This window comes from Engystomops pustulosus, chromosome 11 (genome assembly GCF_040894005.1).
Source record: "Engystomops pustulosus chromosome 11, aEngPut4.maternal, whole genome shotgun sequence".
Taxonomy (NCBI): domain Eukaryota; kingdom Metazoa; phylum Chordata; class Amphibia; order Anura; family Leptodactylidae; genus Engystomops; species Engystomops pustulosus.
Genome location: NC_092421.1, coordinates 72,177,031 through 72,199,323, shown reverse-complemented (window position 1 = coordinate 72,199,323; position 22,293 = coordinate 72,177,031). Strand labels below are relative to the sequence as shown.

The 22,293-nt window shown below is 42.7% G+C and overlaps 1 protein-coding gene across 1 annotated transcript in view; it reads left to right on the top strand.

Annotated features, from left to right (window-relative positions):
• Nucleotides 1-22,293, top strand: part of LOC140105940 (disintegrin and metalloproteinase domain-containing protein 9-like) — a 51,329-nt gene that overhangs the window by 14,619 nt on the left and 14,417 nt on the right. Inside the window, exons 3-14 of the mRNA XM_072130063.1 lie at nucleotides 1,631-1,698; nucleotides 2,947-3,025; nucleotides 4,709-4,788; nucleotides 8,062-8,236; nucleotides 8,691-8,753; nucleotides 11,765-11,836; nucleotides 14,474-14,643; nucleotides 15,228-15,312; nucleotides 15,397-15,521; nucleotides 16,805-16,976; nucleotides 18,466-18,555; nucleotides 21,524-21,719. Coding sequence (XP_071986164.1) covers nucleotides 1,631-1,698; nucleotides 2,947-3,025; nucleotides 4,709-4,788; nucleotides 8,062-8,236; nucleotides 8,691-8,753; nucleotides 11,765-11,836; nucleotides 14,474-14,643; nucleotides 15,228-15,312; nucleotides 15,397-15,521; nucleotides 16,805-16,976; nucleotides 18,466-18,555; nucleotides 21,524-21,719 — 1,375 coding nt within the window. The remainder of the gene's footprint in view (nucleotides 1-1,630; nucleotides 1,699-2,946; nucleotides 3,026-4,708; nucleotides 4,789-8,061; nucleotides 8,237-8,690; nucleotides 8,754-11,764; nucleotides 11,837-14,473; nucleotides 14,644-15,227; nucleotides 15,313-15,396; nucleotides 15,522-16,804; nucleotides 16,977-18,465; nucleotides 18,556-21,523; nucleotides 21,720-22,293) is intronic.

Here is a 22,293-nt window from a genome sequence, read left to right as displayed (position 1 = left end):
AATATTTTTAATGATATCATTTTTAGGACTGTACGACCTTTTGATCACTTTTTATAGATTTTTTTATATTTTTCAAAATGGCAAAAAAGTGCCATTTTTTTACTTTGGGCGCTATTTACCGTTACGGGGGTTAAACGCATTGAAAAACCGTTATCATATTTTGATAGATCAGACATTTTCGGATGCGTCGATACCTGATGTGTTTATGATTTTTACTGTTTATTTATATTTATGTCAGTTCTAGGGAAAGGAGGGTGATTTGAAATTTTAGGTTTATTATAATTTTTTTTTTTAACTTTTTTTTATGTTTACTATTTTTCAGACTCCCTAGGGTACTTTAACCCTATGTTGTCTGATCGATCCTATCATATACTGCCATACTACTGTATGGCAGTATATGAGGATTTTCCTCCTCATTCATTACAATGTGCTATCAGCACAATGTAATAAAGGGGTTAAAACGAAATAGCCTCAGGTCTTCGGAAGACCCGAGGCTACCATGGAGATGGATCGCCACTCCCCGATGACGTCACGGGAAGCGGCAATCCCAGGTAAGATGGCGGTGCCCATGCACCCACGATCGGTGCAATATGCAGCAAAGACTTACCGGCTATGGAGAGGGCTCAGCCCGTGAGCCCTCTCCATGCAGCGCGACCCGACTTGCGCCATGAATACACGGCGGGCGGTCGCAAACTGGTTAAAATCGGGGCAAAAACGAGTTCAAAACGCAACGTGTGCCACCAGCCTTACGCATGCTTTTTGTAAACAGCAATGTAGTCAGGCAAATCTCTTCTTCTCAGTTGTTGCGATGCTTCGAAACCACATGGTTTAAGGCAACGTGTGAACACACCCTCACCAGATACGGGCCCTAAAACCACCAGTACCAGAACAACACCTGAACCGTTGGTCCATATTCCCAGAAAACCCATTTGTCATCCATCATGTGATAAATCTGCTGCAGTAAGAGAGCTTCTGGTCTGGTTCTGTTAGTCTGCCCTGTTGTCTCCAGGTTTTTGAGCCGCTCTGGTTACACAAGTCTGTACCTTATCAGTAGTGAGAGCTGCTGTTAGCACATATCCACACCCAGTCACGTTGCGCCATTCTGTACGATATACACCTCAGCAGGTTTTTGCGATTTACAATTGTTGTTACAAGGAAAGCAAACACCTTATGTAAGCAGGTAATAAGCCTCTCCAGAAATAAGCGCACACATCTTACCCGGAAATACCACGAAGATAGGTGCCAAGAGCGCCACACGGATGACCTAAGGGGAGGTTTCCTTACAGCTTACCTAACCAATGACTTTGCGACCCCTAGTTACAGCCGGACCCCTCTAACCACTCTGACCTGTGGTGACCTTTCTGGATGCTTTTCTCTGCAATGATCAGCTGTAAGGGTGATGTCACAGGTGGCGTTTTGAACGTGTTTTTAAGCAGTCCATCCAAAAACGCATCCGTTTTAGACCAATTTGAATTTAGATAATTGATCAAACCAGTCAAAAGTGGATCCGTTTTTCAACGCTTTGCAGATGTTGACCCTGGGACTTGAACCCAAGTTCCCAGCGCTGCACGGCTGTAATGCTAACCACAGAGCCACCGTGCTGAACTCTTTTTAACTCTTTATTCTTTAGGACGATAATATATCCTACATGATTCTGACTTCAAATGGAACCCTCATACTCAATCTACGCAGGAACAGGTATACAAAATATTGCATATATTTTAAAAATGGTTTTTCATTATTATTATGGTTGGATAAATATAGAAGAATCGCAGGCAGCGCTCCAGAACAATAAAAAGTTCTAATCAGAATGTGATTTATTGAGTCGTTGTGATGTTTCGGTGTTGACCACCTTTTTCATGCCGGCTGTGCACCCCTCCTTAGCGAGGAGCTCCTTTACACTGTGCAGGTTTGCATTTTTCCAACTTTCCAGATAGATAAATAATTTAATAATCACAAAAGGGAAATTATTTTAGCCAAAACAGATTCAATAACAATATTTTGCATTCAGAAATGAAAGGAAATCTCCCATCAGAATCCATCCTGATAAACCAGGAACATTACTCATAGATCCAGACACCGTGGAGGACATGTATTATCGTATCTGCGCCTATAAAATCCCGGGATCTTTCGGTTTTTTTTTGGCGCAGGATTGTTGCGGATCATTTTTAATGAGTTATAAGAACAGGTGTTTCCGACTGCCCCGAATCCTCCGTCTTTTTTTGGCGAACGAGGGCGTGGCCTAACTTTTCCACATTATCCGTCACATTTATCTGTATTTTGTCTGCATTTTTAGGCGCAATTTTGGCACACAATAGACCAGGAAAAAAATGGTCAGAGAGCAAAATTAAGGCGCAGTCCATGTAAGATTTTGGCGCACATCTCATTATTGTCGGCATTTTTATGGCGCTTTAATACCACTTTAATATATTTAATAGCCACTTTAATACATCGCGCTGTGCTTTCCGGAGACTGATCTCCGACGCCGACAGTCGTGCTTGCGCCAAAATTAGTAAATCCCCCCATGACTGTAGTATCTTCTTATATTTTTTTCCCATGGCCTCCTTCCTTCAAAAATAAACTTTTAAAATGATGCTTATGAGATAAATGGTTAGATAGAAATAGACAAATCATAGGAGATAGACAACTAGACAGATAGATGATAGATATATATACAGAAAGATAGATGAGAAGCATCTCCACCCGACCATCAACCAAGGGGGGCAATACATCCTCTGCCCACAAAAGTCCACATGCAGGGGCTCCTTTAGGACAGGGGGCCCATTTTGCCGCCCTCTAACGCCCACCCTGACAATGGTACAGCTGGAACACTATAAGTTGTAGAATATAATGGGGAGATAACAGCAGAGGTAGGTGTAATGGGACAGTTGTTACATAGAAGTAATGATGGATTTCTGTGTTTTCTATATTTTTCCTTGTTTATAGGGATTTTGTGAGTAAAGACTTTGAGCACTTTATATACGATGAAGATGTTGGACTGAAGCCTCTGAATCGCACCGCACTGGTACGTTTCATCTCAGTTGTGAGAAGGGGGATGTCAATGTGCTCCTTCGCTTAGTCACTAGCAGAAAGTAAGAAACTGTTCCATAACATAAAAAATACATTTAAAACCCTCATCTATATGGAGAATGACCCCCATGCAACAGAGGAAATCTCCCATCATAATCCATGATGATAAACCAGGGACATTACTCATAGATCCGGGCACTGTGACTGTGGCATCTTCTTATATCTGTTATCCATGACATTTATAATTATGCTAATGGCCCTGAAGGCGTTACCAGAGTCCCTCCATGCTGTAGCATCAGAGACTGTTACACTGTGCAAGAGCACTTCCCCCCTGCTACTGTGTGCTGAAACTTCTTCTGCTGCAGTGGGATTAAATAAGGCAGAGGGGGGACTGGGAGACAGGGTAACAGCTTGTGAAGCTACAGCATTGAAGAGCTCTGAAAGCACCCCGCAGAGCCCTTCATGTTACATTTGCATGATTTTGAAAGTTGATTTTAAAGGAGGACATGGATAACAAATATAAGCAGTTTACTACAGTCACAGTGCCTGGACCTATGAGTAAGTTCCCCAAAATAGATAGTAGATGTCCTTTAAAGGAAACCTACTAATTGAATTCATGCATTATGAACCAAACATACATTGAGAATGTTGTAGCTGCACTGATGCAGAAACATATCTTGTTTAATCGCTGATCTAAATGGTTTTGCTGAAAAAACTATTAAAAAATTTTCAAGGTATGTTTGGTTTATAATGCATGGAATCAAACGGTAGATTTCCTTTAGGCTGGCGCCACACGTAGCGCTTTGTCTGCACTTGCAAATGCAGACAAAGTCGCGCCGACCGGGGCGGGCCTCGGCGTTTCTATGGAAACGCCTGCGATCAGGAACGAGCCGCCGGTGTTTCACGTTAAATTAATGCAAAACACCGGTGGCTCATTCTCGATCGCAGGCATTTCCATAGAAACGGCGATGCGAATGAGCCGAGGCCCGCCCCGGTGGGCGCGACTTTGTTTGCGTTTGCAAGCGCAGACAAAGCGCTACATGTGGCGCCGGCCTTAATGTCACAGCAACCAGGATCCCAAGAGATCTGCTGTTCTCTCCAAAGGGATCTGATACTTAAAGGGTTTGTCCACTTGATGCTATGGTTTGTGTAAGGAAAACTTATACAACTTTCCAATATTCTTTCTGTATCAATTCTGCACACTTCTCTAGATCTCTACTTGCTGTCATTCTATAGAAAGCTTGTCGGTTTACTTCCACTGGATCGAAATCTGTCCAAGGTCATGTGATCCCACACAGGTGCACGGCTCGTTAGTATCACAGAGAGTAATCAGAGCCGTGTGATATAACGAGCCGTGCACCTGTGTGACCATCGACAGATTTCTATCCACATAGACGCTTTCTATAGAATGACAGCAAGCAGAGATCTAGAAAACCATAAGGAATTGATTCAGAAAGTATATTGGAAAACTGTATGACTTTTCCTTACACAAACCATAGCAATCATTGGCTGAAAGTGGACAACCCCTTTAATCCACTTACAACAGAACCATTGAAATATCACACAGCTCACACAGAAATCCATAGACTGGATAAAGGGCAACCCCAAAGCTCACAATAGATTTTGTCATGGGGTATTTTAGTTATGTCAGGTTATTCCTTCTTGTATGTTGTTACAGGACTCCTCGTGTTACTATCACGGACAGGTGGAAGGAGAAGAGAACTCTGTTGTCGCCCTGAGCGACTGTCATGGCCTCAGGTAAGTTTACATACGGATATTTACATTGCAAAGGCGAAACGGAGATGATAATATGGCCGAGTGCGAGGAGAGGAGAGGGTGATAATAGATGTGACACGTTCACAAGTGCCTTATTATAGCACTGGGTACAACATACTGGAACGTAAGAACGTCTCCAGATTCCTCCAAGCAGAACAGCAAACATTTAGGTCAGAAGAGATGTCATCATATATGGCTTAAAGGGGTTGGCCACTTTACCTCATGGGAGAGGAGGAGGGGTCAGCGGCACTCACCCCCGCACCTCTCCATAGAGAAACATGGCGCATGGCGCCTTATTCCGGGAAAGTAAGAACATATCCTATCTTTTCCACGGATACGGAATGGCGCTGCACTGTACCGCTCCATGCGGAGCCCATTGCCGGCCTATGAGGGAGGTATATCCAACTTATATACGTCGGCCATATATACTTTCCCCTACGGTTATCTGAATGCAGCTTTACATCTATTAATAGTTCTGCTCCGCTTTCTTGATATGTAAAGTGAAGCCTCATGTCTTTTACCTCATCTGTCAGAGATTCCTGACCCTAAGGGCACGTTCCGTTATGAACGCGACGCTAGCGCGCAGGGGCGGGGCTCAGGGCGATTGCATATGCATTTCCATAGAAACGCATGCGATCGGGTTATCAATCGCATGCGTTTCCCGGGAAACGCATATGCGATCAGCCTGAGCCCCGCCCCCTGTGCGACGCTAGCTGAACGTGTGAACGCGCCCTAAAAAGGACACTTACACGGATCACTAACTGTCCATGTACAGTCACTTGACTTGAAGGTCCTGGCAGGGGGCGATTGCTCATGAACAGTTAGAGATCACATGACCCTCCATCTGCGGCCATTTTATGGTCAGGGCATTGATTTACTGTAGCGGTCATGTAAGAATGGAGGCCAGGACAGGGTTAATAACAAGCTACCACTTCCCCAATCCCTAGTAATCTGCCAGAAGCATGTAGTAGAGAAATGAATTGTTATTTCAAACATCGCCTTTATTATTTCTAGCAATTATGCCGTTTCTGAGAAAATTCCCATGTAAATCCATATGCTAATGAGGTGGTTTGTTTACCCAGAACACTGCTATTCCTATCTATCAAGTAATCAGGGAATATAATCTTGTGAGAAGCTTTAGGCAATGCTGAAAAAATACTTAACTGGTTTATGTATGAATCCCGGTGCTCCGGGTGTGGAAGAGCCCCGACTGTCTCATTTACATATGAATTCAACTGGGAATATCTTGGAGACAGTGGACAGATATAATAAAGGGATGTAGGAAATCACAGTTCATTTCTCTACAACAAGCAGATTATAACACTTGGTGGGAGGTGATCTTTCTGGGAGATGAGCCAAAACTAGGGGAAACTCGGGCAAAGGCAGATTTACCTGCACGTTTTATTGTTGATTTACTTGCGTGCTTTGGGTTATTGTCGTGTTGCATTGCCCAACATCATTGTTAAGTTTGAGGTCATAGACTGCTGCACCCAAATTCTCCTGTAAAATATATAGATGTGATCAGAAACATCAAAGCCTCAAGGCCCTGAACCTTGACACTTCCTCCTGGGTGCTCCCCCGTGGGGTAAGAGATGGGTGTTGGCTCGCAGGGCTCTATTATTATTCTCTATACAAAGCTTTGTCTCATCTGTCATACAACAGGTTCCTAGAAGTATTGGGGGACATTCTCAGGGAAACTGGACAGAGATCTGCAAAGCTCTCTGCGAGGTCCTTCTATGACCGCTATTCACCATTCTCATCCCGTGTTTTTTAATAGTGCACACATGCAGGGCCGGCGCCAGCACTGAGTATACCTGGGCAAGTGCCGGGGCCCAGACCTGCTGGGGGGGGGCACATAAGGCTGGACATAATGAATCCATGGGGGTGAGGGGGCTGTATCTACTGAATCCATGGGGGTGAGGGGGGCTGTATCTACTGAATCCATGAGGGTGAGGGGGCTGTATCTAATGAATCCATGGGGGTGAGGGGGGCTGTATCTAATGAATCCATGGGGTTGAGGGAGGCTGTATCTAATGAATCCATGGGGTTGAGGGAGGCTGTATCTAATGAATCCATGGGGTTGATGGGGGCTGTATCTAATGAATCCATGCGGCAGAGGGGGGTTGTATCTAAAGAATCCATTAGGGTTAGGGGCGCTGTGTCTAATAAATCCATGGGGGAGAGGGGGGTTGTATCTAAAGAATCCATGGGGGTTATGGGGGTTGTATCTAATGAATCCATGGGGGAGAGGGGGGTTGTATCTAAAGAATCCATGGGGGTTAGGGGGTTGTATCCAATGAATTCATGGGGGTGAGGGGGGCTGTATCTATAGGGGTGAAGGGGCTTTATATAAAATAACCACGAGGGGGCTCTTAGGGACCATAAAATAGGGAATATTTTAGGGAACAGAAGTTTTAGTTTCAGCCATGAGGTCACTGTAAAGGGGCCTACTGAGACCTGGAGCCGACCCTGCACACATGCACATGTCTTTGGGTTTGTGGAGCCTTCAGTAGGCTTTTTTCTTTTACTTGCCGGATAGGCTGTCGCTCAGGGCACACCTGTACCTCACACCTGAAGTTTGGGTCCGTTCATCTCTAACTTTGTAAATTTAACTGTTTACACCACAATTCTCTCCTAAATTTGCCCAGAAAAAACTTTTGAGACCCTTTTACAACTACTATGACAAATGAAATGTGGCGATAGGAAAAGGGGGAAAGAAGTCGGCACCAACATTGAGCAAATGCACAAGAAATGTGGCGCTTTTGTCTGGCCTAAACTAAGCCAATATATAGGAGGTGCAAAGTACGATTATAGTCTTAGGCAGGGGCCTAACTAGGAGAGGCAGGGCCCCATAGCAGACTTCTGAATGGGGCCCTCTAGCCCCTCAGAAAATATATATATATTTGTATACTCACACATTTATACACTGAGATCTACATTTACACACTTACACAGATCTGTCTTCGGGGCCCTCTAACACTGCGGGCCCCATAACAGCCGCCATGGCTACTACCCCTGTAGTTACGCTCCTGGTCTTAGGCAACACAGTTGTGTGCATTGTTGTGGCGTTGTTTGCTGCGTGGCTAAGAGGCGGCGGGAGTGGAGCTCCCCCACCCATGTCCAGTCACAAGACATGGCCACGGAGCGGTGTGACACGAGATCTTCACAGGACTATGACCACGTCTAATAAAAGTATATTAGAGCTCAGTCTACGTTATGTATTTCAGTCTATTATCGTTTCCTTATCTCTTACAGGGGCGTCATGTACTTAAGTGAGGTGCATTATGGGATTGAGCCCATGGAGCACCCGTTTCCTGGAGCGCACCGGCTGTATCATATAGAGGAGCCTGATGGGAAATCCATGTGCGGTGTTGGGGAAACCATGGACAACTCACATACTGTATTACCCTCTTATTTCCATCTCCGTAGGGTAAATGTCTCGATGCTTTCCATGTCATTATATATATATATGTGGACGGTTTATGTAAAGTTATTTCTATAAGGGGCTACAGAATGAGGGGCTTTCCAGAATACTGACATATGCATCAGATCATCCAGTCCAGTTCAGGGCTGCTCTGACCCCCAGGACATCCAGGATCAGGTGATTCTGATGGTGTTGGTTCCAGAAGAAGAGCCCCACTCTCTATGCGGTGGCCAAATCCTGCAACTACAACCAAGTGTCCATTCAAGTGAATAGGAAGCTATCATTAGTCTGGGACAAGCACATGGCAGGGGTGTATTTTTGGATTATTATTGATGACATTTATATTGATTATATTTATATAGATTATGTAATATTATTGGATATTTTCTGTTATACTATATTAATTTTATTGCTGCCTTTTATCCAATATCCACTGATGTGTTTCTGATTTTGGGTACAGAAGCGAGAGGTCCTCGCCATAACCAATTACGTGGAGCTCGGTGTCGTGGTGGACAATCTTAGGGTAAGACATCGATCGATATGATATTATTTACCGTACATGGAATATCATTGCTTTGCAATCCATAAACTCATGAGATATACATGCGGTACCGAAAAATCTTTGCTCCATTTACAGGATTGGTCTTCAGTAAAGGGATATTTCAGTCTTCCTACTAAACCCTTCAGCTCCACACCTCTCTCTATAAAGGAAATATAAATCCATCCTGATAAACCAGGGACATTACTCATAGATCCAGGGACTGTGATATCTTCTTGTATTTGTTATCCATGGCCTCCTTCCTTCTAAAATCATTTTTAGGGCTGAAGATGCTTCCGGGGGATGATAACAGAGCCCCTCCATACAGCAGCTTCACAGGCTGTTACACTGTGCAAAGCACTTCCCCCCCCCCACCTTCCCACTGTGTAAAAAGGATGGGGAGGTGCTCCTGCACAGTGTAACAACCTGTGAAGTAGCAGCTTGGAAGGGCACTGGTAACTACCCACCAGATCAGTTTTTAGAAGAAAGGAAGCAATGGATACCACATATAAGAAGATACCACAGTCCCGGTGCCTGGATCTATGAGTAATGTCCCTGGTTTATCGTGATGGATTTTGATGGTAGATTTCCTTTAACTCTACTTTTACCATCTTGACCTCCAAGTCTTGAAATTTCTGCGGCGTTCAAATAACTGGAATACAGCAATATCAAGTTTAGCCTTGGCAACATACAACATGCATGCCCCGTACCTAAAGCACTGGGACTTGGCTTATTTGGGACACTTAATTTGGGATTTTATGTCCCAAATCGGCCTCTGCTGGTATTCGGAGGCTCAGCAATGATGTTGCCTCAATAGCGCGTTCCCTCTTCAAACTCTGGCTGAGAACTTTATGGGGCACATTTACTAAGGGAGATGGCACACCTGGCAGCGTTTTGAACCTGTTTTTGGCCCGTTTTTAAGCAGCCCGTTTTTTAAGATAATTGGTCAAACCTGTCAAAAACTGATGCGTTTTTCAACACATGCGTTTTTTAACGGACTGCCTAAAAATGGGCCAAAAATGGGTTCAAAACGCCACATGTGCCGCCGGCCAAAGGGGGATGCCACACTTTTGAACCCATTTTTGGTCCATTTTTAAGCATTCCGTTAAAGAAACGCATGCCTTTTTGACCCTTTTTATTTAAAATAATTGGTAAAACCTGTCAAAAACGGATGCGTTATTTGGCGGACTGCTTAAAACCCTTAGGGTGATGCCACACGTGGTGTTTTGAACCCGTTTTTGGTCCGCTTTTAAGCAGTCCATTAAAAAACGCATGCATTTAAAAACGCATGCGTTTTTTGAAAATGCATCAGTTTTTGACAGGTTTTACCAATTATATTAATTAAAACTGGTCAAAAACTGATGCGTTTTTCAAAAAACACATGCCTTTTTGGACGGACTGCTTAAAAACGGACCAAAACCGGGTTCAAAACGCCACGTGTGGCATCACCCTTAGGGCTTTGCGCTGCGTTTCTGTCGGACTTTGCACGATCTTTTAGTTGCAGATCTTTAATCATTTTACACCATTTGAGGCCCATTATAGAAAAAAAAATTATGAGCCCTTAAATCGGGTGACTTGTCTTAACTGGATGCTCCCGTTTGGAAATTGATGTTATTGTTTGTAAAGTGAAAAGTTATTACATTTTGTGATATACTTTCTGTATCAATTTCTCACAGTTTTCTAGATCTCTGCTTGCTGTCATTCTATGAATAGCTTCTATGTTTACTATCAGTGAACAGAAATCTGACCATGGTCACACAGGTGCACGGCTCGTTATATCACACAGGCGCACGTCTCGTTATATCACACAGGCGCACGTCTCGTTATATCACACAGGCGCACGTCTCGTTATATCACGCAGGCGCACGTCTCGTTATATCACGCAGGCGCACGTCTCGTTATATCACGCAGGTGCCCGGCTCGTTATATCACACAGGTGCCCGGCTCGTTATATCACGCAGGTGCGCGGCTCATTATATCACGCAGGTGCACGGCTCATTATATATCACAGGTGCTCGGCTCATTATATCACGCAGGTGCTCGGCTCATTATATCACGCAGGTGCACGGCTCATTATATATCACAGGCGCACGGCTCGTTATATCACACAGGCGCACGTCTCGTTATATCACGCAGGCGCACGTCTCGTTATATCACACAGGTGCACGGCTGGTTATATCACACAGGTGCCCGGCTCGTTATATCACGCAGGTGCTCGGCTCATTATATCACGCAGGTGCTCGGCTCATTATATCACGCAGGTGCTCGGCTCATTATATCACGCAGGTGCACGGCTCATTATATATCACAGGCGCACGGCTCGTTATATCACACAGGCGCACGTCTCGTTATATCACGCAGGCGCACGTCTCGTTATATCACGCAGGCGCACGTCTCGTTATATCACGCAGGCGCACGTCTCGTTATATCACGCAGGCGCACGTCTCGTTATATCACGCAGGCGCACGTCTCGTTATATCACGCAGGCGCACGTCTCGTTATATCACGCAGGCGCACGTCTCGTTATATCACGCAGGCGCACGTCTCGTTATATCACGCAGGCGCACGTCTCGTTATATCACGCAGGCGCACGTCTCGTTATATCACGCAGGCGGCCGGCTCGTTATATCACGCAGGTGCTCGGCTCATTATATCACGCAGGTGCACGGCTCATTATATATCACAGGTGCACGGCTCGTTATATCACGCAGATGCACGCCTCGTTATATCACAGTGAATAATCAGAGCCGTGTGATATAACGAGCCGTGCACCTGTGTGACCATGGTCAGATTTCTGTCCGCTGGAAGTAAACAATGAAGCTTTCTATAGATTGACAGCAAGCAGAGATCTAGAAAACTGAGGAATAGATACAAAAAGTTGTATAATTGTATAATTTTTCCTTATACAAACAATAACATTTATTTGCTGAAATGGGAACACTCCTTGAAAGAAGACGACTTCATCTGTCTCATATTAAATCTTTCTGTCTTTCCAGTACCTGGGTGATAAGTCTGACATCGCAGCAGTGGAAAAGGAGACCATAGAACTGGTGAATATCGTCGATGGGGTGAGTTATTTTAACACAATCCCATCATCCGGAATGTCAGAGGAGAAAAAATTGTATATAGTGATAAGAAGAGTCATATAGAATATATCTGAATTAATGTGACTATGAGATCTCATCATCATAACTTATAATCATAAACCAAAAAAGATGTAGAATGAATAAACGTGCGATGATATTATAACATCATCCATCGTATAAAAGGTATAAATAATAACTAATACCCCAAAGGAGAAATGTAAATAATACAAATGATAATACAAATGAATGTCCATTTAAACATCGGATTCACTATACTTGGTCTGAATTGGTATACACTAATGTATAGATCACATATGAGAATGGGAAATCCCTGGGTGTAATATCTCAAATCACCACCAGATGGCGGTGGAGGGACCTCAGACCAGGTTTCACCTGATGGACCTGAAGGAGAACTTACTAGTTGTAAAAGTTGGAATTGAGAGGAAACAATGAAAACATCATCTGCCGAAATTCATGTAATATCCCACCAGATAGCAGTCTAAGCGTGTATTTGAAAGCAGTAAAGAGACCGGAGATGGCATTATGACAGCCCAACACAATGGGGCTCCGCTGGAGTTCCCCTGTAAGTGCATTGTCCGTGTATAATGCGCTGTGCGGAAAGTCACTAAGATCGTGCGCCCGATATCCTGCATGTGTCGCTTCCCCGCTCAGGTCCCCGGAGTTCACCTTCTTCTTCCTGGTGCATGTAAGTGCTTTGTCTTGTGTCACAATTTGAAAGTTAAAGCCTGCGCTCAGTCCAAATCAGTCGGATCGTCCTACGGCACGGCCCCTAAATTGTGTTGCATGGAAAAACCAATTGCTTGCGACACAATCCCAGCGCAGATACTTGTTAAATACCTGTCCAAGCCGTGCAATCCGCAAAAAAGTCCAACAAAAGTGCGATCCGCGACCCTTAGTAAATGAGCCCCAATAACACCAAAGATTCACATTTTTATGTGAAAAAATCCCATAATATTATACTATACAGGCGGTCCCCTACTTAAGAACACTCGACTTACATACGACCCCTAGTTACAAACGGACCTCTGGATGTTGGTAATTTCCTGTACTTTAGCCTTAGGCTACAATAATCAGCTGTAACAGTTATCACAGGAGTCTGTAATGAAGATTTAGTGTTAATCCTGATTCTTATGACAATCCGACATTTTTGAAAATCCAATTGTCACAGAGACCCAAAAAGTTCTGGCTGGGATTACAATGATAAAATATACAGTTCTGACTTGCATACAAACTCAACTTAAGAACAAACCTACAGACCCTATCTTGTATGTAACCCGGGGACTGCCTGTATAAAGTATGGGGTATATATTGTATTAGATGGCACATAAAGTAAAAACTCTACAATTATCAATATATCCTACAATGAATATGAATTCAATAGAAATACAAATAATTTAGTAATGATCCCTACGCCGGGATATTCCGCACATATCAACTAATCCCTTCACAGCAAGAAACTTTTCAGGATCAGCAAACAGGGAATTGTGTATTATGTGTGTAATGTTTTATGATAAAAAGTTATAGAATTTCCCAATATACTTTCTGTATCAATTCCTCGCCATTTTCTAGATCTCTGCTTGCTGTCATTCTATAGAAAGCTCCTATGTTTACTCCAGTAGATAGAAATCTAACCATGATCACACAGGTGCACGGCTCGTTATATCACACAGGTGCACGGCTCGTTATATCACACAGGTGCACGTCTCGTTGATTCTCTGTGATACTAACGAGCCGCGCACCTGTGTGATATAACGAGCCGCGCACCTGTGTGATATAACGAGCCGCGCACCTGTGTGATATAACGAGCCGCGCACCTGTGTGATATAACGAGCCGCGCACCTGTGTGATATAACGATCTGCGCACATGTGTGATATAATGAGCCGTGCACCTGTGTTATATAACAAGCCGTGCACCTGTGTGATATAGAACGAGCAACAAGCCGTGCACCTGTGTGATATAGAACGAGCTATGCACCTGTGTATCACACAGGTGCACGGCTCGTTATATCACACAGGTGCACGTCTCGTTGATTCTCTGTGATACTAACGAGCCGCGCACCTGTGTGATATAACGAGCCGCGCACCTGTGTGATATAACGAGCCGCGCACCTGTGTGATATAACGATCTGCGCACATGTGTGATATAATGAGCCGTGCACCTGTGTTATATAACGAGCCGTGCACCTGTGTGATATAACGAGACATGCACCTGTGTGATATAACGAGCCGCGCACCTGTGTGATATAACGAGCTGTGCACCTGTGTGATATAACGAGCCGCGCACCTGTGTGATATAACGAGCCGCGCACCTGTGTGATATAACGAGCTGTGCACCTGTGTGATATATAACGAGCCGTGCACCTGTGTGACTATGGCCAGATTTCTGTCCACTGGAAGTAAACATAGAAGCTTTCTATAGAATGACAGCAAGCAGAGATCTAGAATTTGAGGAAATCTAGAGGACTTGATACAAAAAGTATATTGGAAGATTGTATAACTTTTTATAACACAAACAATAACATTAATTTGCTGTAATAGGAAAACCCCTTTAATCTCACTTTTTTTTAACATTGTCTGATTAACCGTTTGTTTTCTCAGATGTATCATCCCCTTAACATACGAATAGTCTTGACTAACTTGATCACATGGACGACTGCGAATCCCATCGATGTCAATACAGGAGGTGCTGGAGATGTGCTGGGAAGGTTTACAAATTGGAAGAATAATTACAGTGGTCTAAAGAGATGTGACATCTATCATCTACTCATGTGAGTGATCAATGGAAGCGAATAATCAAATACAGGGGGCTCCCACCAGGGACCTCATTTTCACTAAAGACAAGTTACAGAAGCCATTTACACCTTTCTGCCCTCTCTAAGCATTTGTATTACAATATAATTGTGTGTTATAACTTACCTTGCACCCTGACAGAATCCTCTGTGTAGTCCCAGGGGTTGGGCTTTGGTTTGGTTGCCTTTCAAAAAACAACATGTGACTTGTCTGTGCTGCTCACTCTCCCAGGTGGGGGCTGAGAGCTGAGGAGTCTGCAGCACAGACAAGTCACATGTTGTTTTTTGAAATGCATCCAAACCAAAGCCCAACCCCTGTGACTACACAGAGGATTCTGTCTGGAAACCAGGTAAGTTAAAAAACACAATAATATTGTAATGCAAATGCTTAGGGAAAGCAGAAAGACATATTTGCACTGCAGCTGTATTGGGCTTCTGTAACTCTTTAGTGAAAATTAGGTCCCTGGTGACAGGTTCCCTTTAATCCCTATGGCAATGCTATGATACTCTAATACTTTATACTATACAGCCACAATCATGAGGTCATTCTTTACTCCTTTCAGAGGGCATGGGTCCATGGATGGTACGGTTGGCATGGCATACGTTGGCACCGTATGTTCACCAAGTCATTCCGTTTCCATCAGCACAGTGAGTAAAGTTTTAAGTTGTGGCAAAAGTTTTTGTAAGTTTTTTTTTCCCCCCAATATTCTCACCATGGATTTGCCTGTGCAGTTTAATGTAGGAAACACCCCAGCGAATCATGCGCCAGTAGTCGCTCATGAACTCGGCCACGTCCTGGGGATGAGCCATGATAACGGGCGATGCGCGGACACGTTTATAATGTACAGCATAGTAAAGTAAGTATCGGTCACTGGGGGAACTTATATTATGGCTTTAAAGGGATCGTCCACTTTCAGCAAATAATTGATATTGTTTGTGTACAGAAAAGTTATACAATTTTCCAATATACTTTCAATATCCATTCCTCTCTGTTTTCTAGATCTCTGCTTGCTGTCATTCTATAGAAAGCTTCTACATTTACTTCCAGTGGACAGAACCTGTCCATGATTATGTGATGGACAGGCAGGTGCACAAACCTAACGATAATAACGACTTGTGCACCTCCATGTCTATCACATCCCCATGGACAGACTATATCCACTGGAAGTAAACATAGAAGCTTCCTATAGAGGACAGCAAGCAGAGATCTAGAAAACAGTAAGGAATTGATACAGAAAGTATATTGGAAAATTGTATAACTTTTCATAATACAAACCATAGCAATTATTTGCTGAAAGTGGACAAACCCTTTAAGGCTATATATTTTATACATTTAAACTATTTCATAGTATCATAGTTTATACGGTTGAAAAAAGACACTTGTCCAAGGAAGGGAAGGGATTGGATGAGGAAGGGATTTAGGGGAAACAATTCTATATAGCATAACAATCAATGTTATTTAGGTGTAAAAAGGTATCTAGACCCTTCTTGAAGCTCTCTGCTGTCCCTGCTGTGACCAGCGCCTGAGCTCAGCTATTCCACAGATTGACCGTTCTCATAGTAAAGAAGCCTTGTTGCCTCCGGTGATTACACCTTGATTTCTCCAGACGGAGACAGTGCCCCCTCGTCTTTTGATTTGACAAATTTCCCATTAACTATTAGTCAAACCTCCGTTATTCCTCCTGAAAAATGTGTCTGTGGATCATTTCACTATAGATAGCCGTATCTGGAAGAAAGCTTATTGTCAGGGTGGAAAAAGTCAGACCCTTATATCTAACATTGAAGGCCTATCCTAAGGGCGCGGTCACACAGTGAGTTTCAGTTGCATTTACATTGCGTTTTGTAAACGCAAATGTTAACAGTAATGTAATTCGGCAGATCACCGCTCCTCAAAACGCAATGAAAACGCAACCAAAACGTGATGAGTGACAGCACCCCAAAGGATAACCCCTTTAATCCTCATTATACCTCGTATTGTTTTACATAAAAGACGGGTTTATTACCGTGGGGGTCCACGTGTGTGACGGCCGCAGCCATGACACAGACCACATAATCTGCCCTTCGTAGAGAGAAACATCCAAAATTCTGAAGAATTGAGTGAATTTTTTGATGTATTATAAGACCTTTGTCTCTCTGTCAGTGGTGCACAGACGTTCAGCACCTGCAGCGCTAATGATTTTGAGACTCTGTTCCTTAACGGTCATGGGACTTGTCTGCAAAACCCACCGGATCCCAACCAGGTCCTCAGTACCCCCGTGTGTGGTAACAATGTGGTGGAGCGAGGAGAAGAGTGCGACTGCGGCTCCGCACAGGTAATAGCAACATCATGGACAATCTCTTATTATGTCCCCGGGTTATATAAAAGATAGGTTCTGTGGGTTTGTTCTTAAGTTGAATTTGTATGTAAGTCGGAACTGTACATTTTATCATTGTAACCCCAGCCAAAAATTTTTTGGTCTCTGTGACAATTGGATTTAAAAATGTTGGGTTGTCATAAGAACCAGGACTAACAATACCTTATATACTCGAGTATAATATGTGCTGAAAACCCAAACTCGGCTTATACTCGAGTAAACAAAATATAGGTTTTACCAGGTTTTTGTGGTAAAATTAGGGGCCTCGGCTTATACTTGGGTCGGCTTATACTCGAGTATATACGGTAAATCTTCATTACAGACACCTGTGATAACTGTTATAGCTGTTTATTGTAGCCTAAGGATAAAGTACAGGAAATTACCAACATCCAGAGGTCCGTTTGTAACTAGGGGTCGGGTGTTCTTAAGTAGGGGACCGCCTACATTTCCTTGTATAAGAAACTGCTTGATTTTTTTGCTCCTTCACAGAAAATGTCTATTTTAGTAAATATTTGCATTCCTTTAATATTATCATTTTTTTATAACTTTATGTTCTGCTGTCCCTCTGTTATTCCTATTTTAGATATTTATAAATTGCCAAGTGGGTGTTACCAGTGTGGGAGTGTCTGCATAGTCTGGTGCTGTCCATTCAGTTACCTCCAGCTGGTAACACCCAATTTTAAAATTTACTAGTAGGGAGAACTAATAAGCAGCACAAGAAAAGATGATCCCGATGTGTTGTTTAAAGGAAATCTACCAACAAAATCCATCCTGACAAACCAGGGACATTACTCATAGATCCAGGCACCGGGACTGTGGTATCTTCTTATATGATTTATCCATGGTCTCCTTCCTTCTAAATTAAACTTTTACAATGATGCTAATGAGCCATAAGGGCTCCTGGGGTGTGTTACCAAAGACCCTCCATATTGTAGCTTCACAGGCTGTTACACTGTCTCACCATCCTCACTTCCCCCTCCCTCTGCCTGATCTAATCTCACACTGTGGGAGGGGGAATTGCACCCTGTGAAGCTACAACACGGAGGGGCTCTGGTAACACCCTCCAGAGCCCTTCTGGCTCATTATCATAATATTAAAAGTTGGTTTTAGAAGGAAGGAGGCCATGGATAACAAATATAGAAGAAACCACAGTCACAGTGTCTGGATCTATGTCCCTGGTTTATCCATGCTTGACTTTGATGATAGATTTCCTTTAATGGGTGTTTCCAGGCACCGTCACCCTACCTGTCTGACACTGGCTGTGAGGATTGTCTTGTTTTGGGCTGTGTTTTTGTGATTCTCGCTGATACATCCGGACATTACCAGAAAACTGAGGACCACCGTCTTTTTCTCACATATATATATACACATTATACATTTTTCTTTAGGATTCATTGATTCACTGTAAAACCTGGACAAAAAGTTAAAGTGCATTACTGTGTTGTAGGAGTGTAAAAACCCCTGCTGCAATGCTGCCACCTGCAGGCTGACCAGTGGATCACAGTGTGCCCAAGGACTGTGCTGTGACAATTGTAAGGTAAAGATTTATATCCAAAATTCCATTTCCTGGAGTCGGTGTTTAATAATATTTTAGAATTTAACAGAAAATTAAATATTATTATAGTTTAGATATAGATTTTATTATATAAAATATTATTAGATCAATTTTAGCTTTATGATCTTTCCATAGAAAGCACCTATATGTCCTGGTACTGAGGACCTTAGATATTGGGTGCATCATAGTTTTTGGTCTGAGGGCCACATTGTCTTACTGTTCAACTTCAATGTCCCGCACTTGTAACCAACATTATAGAAAACACCCTAGAAAATATAAATACAGGCAGTCCCCGGGTTACATACAAGATAGGGTCTGTAGGTTTGTTCTTAAGTTGAATTTGTATGTAAGTCAGTATATTTTATCATTGTAATCCCAGCCAGAACTTTTTTGGGTCTCTGTGACCATTGGATTTTAAAAATGTTGGGTTGTCATAAGAACCAGGAGTAACACTAAAGCTTCATTACAGATACATTAGATAACTGTTATGGCTGTTTATTGTAGCCTAGGGCTAAAGTACAATAAATTACCAATATTCAGAGGTCCGTTTGTAACTAGGGGTCGTATGTAAGTCGAGTGTTCTTAAGTAGGGGACCGCCTGTAATATAGATCCAAGACCAGGTGATGAATAAAAAATACAGTCCCCGTACCAGGAAATAAAAATTGTAAATAAATTATTAATTATATCTTTAGTCCAGACTATAAATTATAATACAGATCTCACAACAGACAATAAAAACACCGACCCCAAACTAGACTATAAATAATAATCCAGACCTCAAACCAGAAAATAAAAATACTGACCCCCAATCCAGACAATAAACAATAATACAGACCTCAGGACAGACTATAAATAATAATACAGACCTCAGGACAGACTATAAATAATAATACAGACCTCAGGACAGACTATAAATAATAATACAGACCTCAGGACAGACTATAAATAATAATACAGACCTCAGGACAGACTATAAATAATAATACAGACCTCAGGACAGACTATAAATAATAATACAGACCTCAGGACAGACTATAAATAATAATACAGACCTCAGGACAGACTATAAATAATAATACAGACCTCAGGACAGACTATAAATAATAATACAGACCTCAGGACAGACTATAAATAATAATACAGACCTCAGGACAGACTATAAATAATAATACAGACCTCAGGACAGACTATAAATAATAATACAGACCTCAGGACAGACTATAAATAATAATACAGACCTCAGGACAGACTATAAATAATAATACAGACCTCAGGACAGACTATAAATAATAATACAGACCTCAGGACAGACTATAAATAATAATACAGACCTCAGGACAGACTATAAATAATAATACAGACCTCAGGACAGACTATAAATAATAATACAGACCTCAGGACAGACTATAAATAATAATACAGACCTCAGGACAGACTATAAATAATAATACAGACCTCAGGACAGACTATAAATAATAATACAGACCTCAGGACAGACTATAAATAATAATACAGACCTCAGGACAGACTATAAATAATAATACAGACCTCAGGACAGACTATAAATAATAATACAGACCTCAGGACAGACTATAAATAATAATACAGACCTCAGGACAGACTATAAATAATAATACAGACCTCAGGACAGACTATAAATAATAATACAGACCTCAGGACAGACTATAAATAATAATACAGACCTCAGGACAGACTATAAATAATAATACAGACCTTAGGACAGACTATAAATAATAATACAGACCTCAGGACAGACTATAAATAATAATACAGACCTCAGGACAGACTATAAATAATAATACAGACCTCAGGACAGACTATAAATAATAATACAGACCTCAGGACAGACTATAAATAATAATACAGACCTTAGGCCAGACAATAAAAATACTAACCCCCAATCCAGACAGTTAATAATAATACAGGCCAATGACCAGACAACAAATAATAATACAACCTCTGGGGAGACCATAAATGATACAGACCTCAGACCAAACAATAAAAACACTGACCCCAAACTAGACAATAAATAATAATACAGACCTCAGACCAGACAATGAAAATACTAACCCCCAATCCAGACAATAAAAAATAATACAGACCTCAGACCAGACAATAAAAACACTGACCCCAAACCAGACAATAAAAAATAATACAGACCTGTAACACAGGGTCCGGGAACTGACTGAGGGCAGAGATACTGGGCCCTGAGACGTAGTAAAGTAACAACATTCTCTAGATGACATTCCCTCCCTGTGACAAAGTACAAAACACAGAGACAAAGACAAGACCAAACAAAGACAGAAGTATAGTCTCCGGAGCCAGAGGTCATTACAAAGAGGGCAAAGCTGTACAGAATCACAAGGCAGGAGGAAAGTCTGAATACAGGCAGAAGGTCAAAGTACCAGAATACAGACATCAGAAATAACTCACTACCCAGGTAGCAGAACCGAACAAGAGCAGATGCTTTATGTGAGTCCCAGCCCCAGGAATGATTGGAGCAGAACTTTGACGTCTGGACTGAACAGAACAGCAAGAAAGTGATGTGAGTAGATGGACCAGTCCCTGGTCAGACTAGCATGAAGACTACAAACCTTAGACAATAGGTTACAAGCCCCAAATCAGACAGAATGTAATAATAAAGCCCCCGAACCAGATATTTGAAGAGGTTGTATATAATATCTCATACACATGTGGTGCAAACTGCATCCAAACGGGTCCCAGAGATCAGAGGGTCCTACATAGTATTGGGTGCTGAGCTGGTATCAGTGGCACGTTCCCATGCACGTTACTTGAGCAGTTGATCCCAGGCTTGGTGTGTGTGTGTATATATATATATATATATATATATATATATATATACACCCACCCAGCTCGTTGGATACATTGTAGTCACATGGAGCCGTCTAACTCCTCTTTCTGATCCAGTTTAAGGTTGCTGGGACCCCGTGCCGAGGAAAGGCGGACACGTGTGACCTCCCTGAGTACTGCAATGGGTCCTACGCCTTGTGTCCTGTGGATGTGTATATCATGAATGGCTTCCCCTGCAACAATTCAGCCTCTTACTGCTACAGCGGAGTGTGCCAGAACTATGACAACCAGTGCCGGGCCCTGCTGGGACCAGGTAAGGATCTGTCATAAACATTTACTAATAATAATACCTTTATTAATATAGCGCACAGAGATTACGCAGCGCTGCACAGAACTTGCCAAATTGGTCCCTGTCCCCAATGGGGCTCACAATCTAATCACCTACCAGTATGTTTTGGAATGTGGGTTGAAACCGGAGGAACCGGAGGAAACCCACACAAACACGGAGAGAACATACAAATACGCAGATGTTGACTCTGGGACTTGAACCCAGGTCCCCAGAGCTGCAAGGCTGTAATGCTAACCAATGAGCCACCGTGCTAAGTTTGTCCATTTGTCTATTTTTTACTGTCCAGTTCCTGTAGCCGTATGTGGGCTTCTTTTCTCGGGACTGTTATGCATAGCAGACCATAGGTCATCAATGTCTGGTCAATGACAATCGAAAGGGGCCGTATTGTTTGTTTGAGGCCTGTGGCCTCTTCTCAGTATCTGACTGTAATGGAGACACTGGACTCTGGGACAACAGACCGGACAATACCCTAAAACTCCAGTCCTGCCAGCTTACCTCTGTGTATGGCACAGTGGCTGAGTGGCTAGCACTGGGGTCC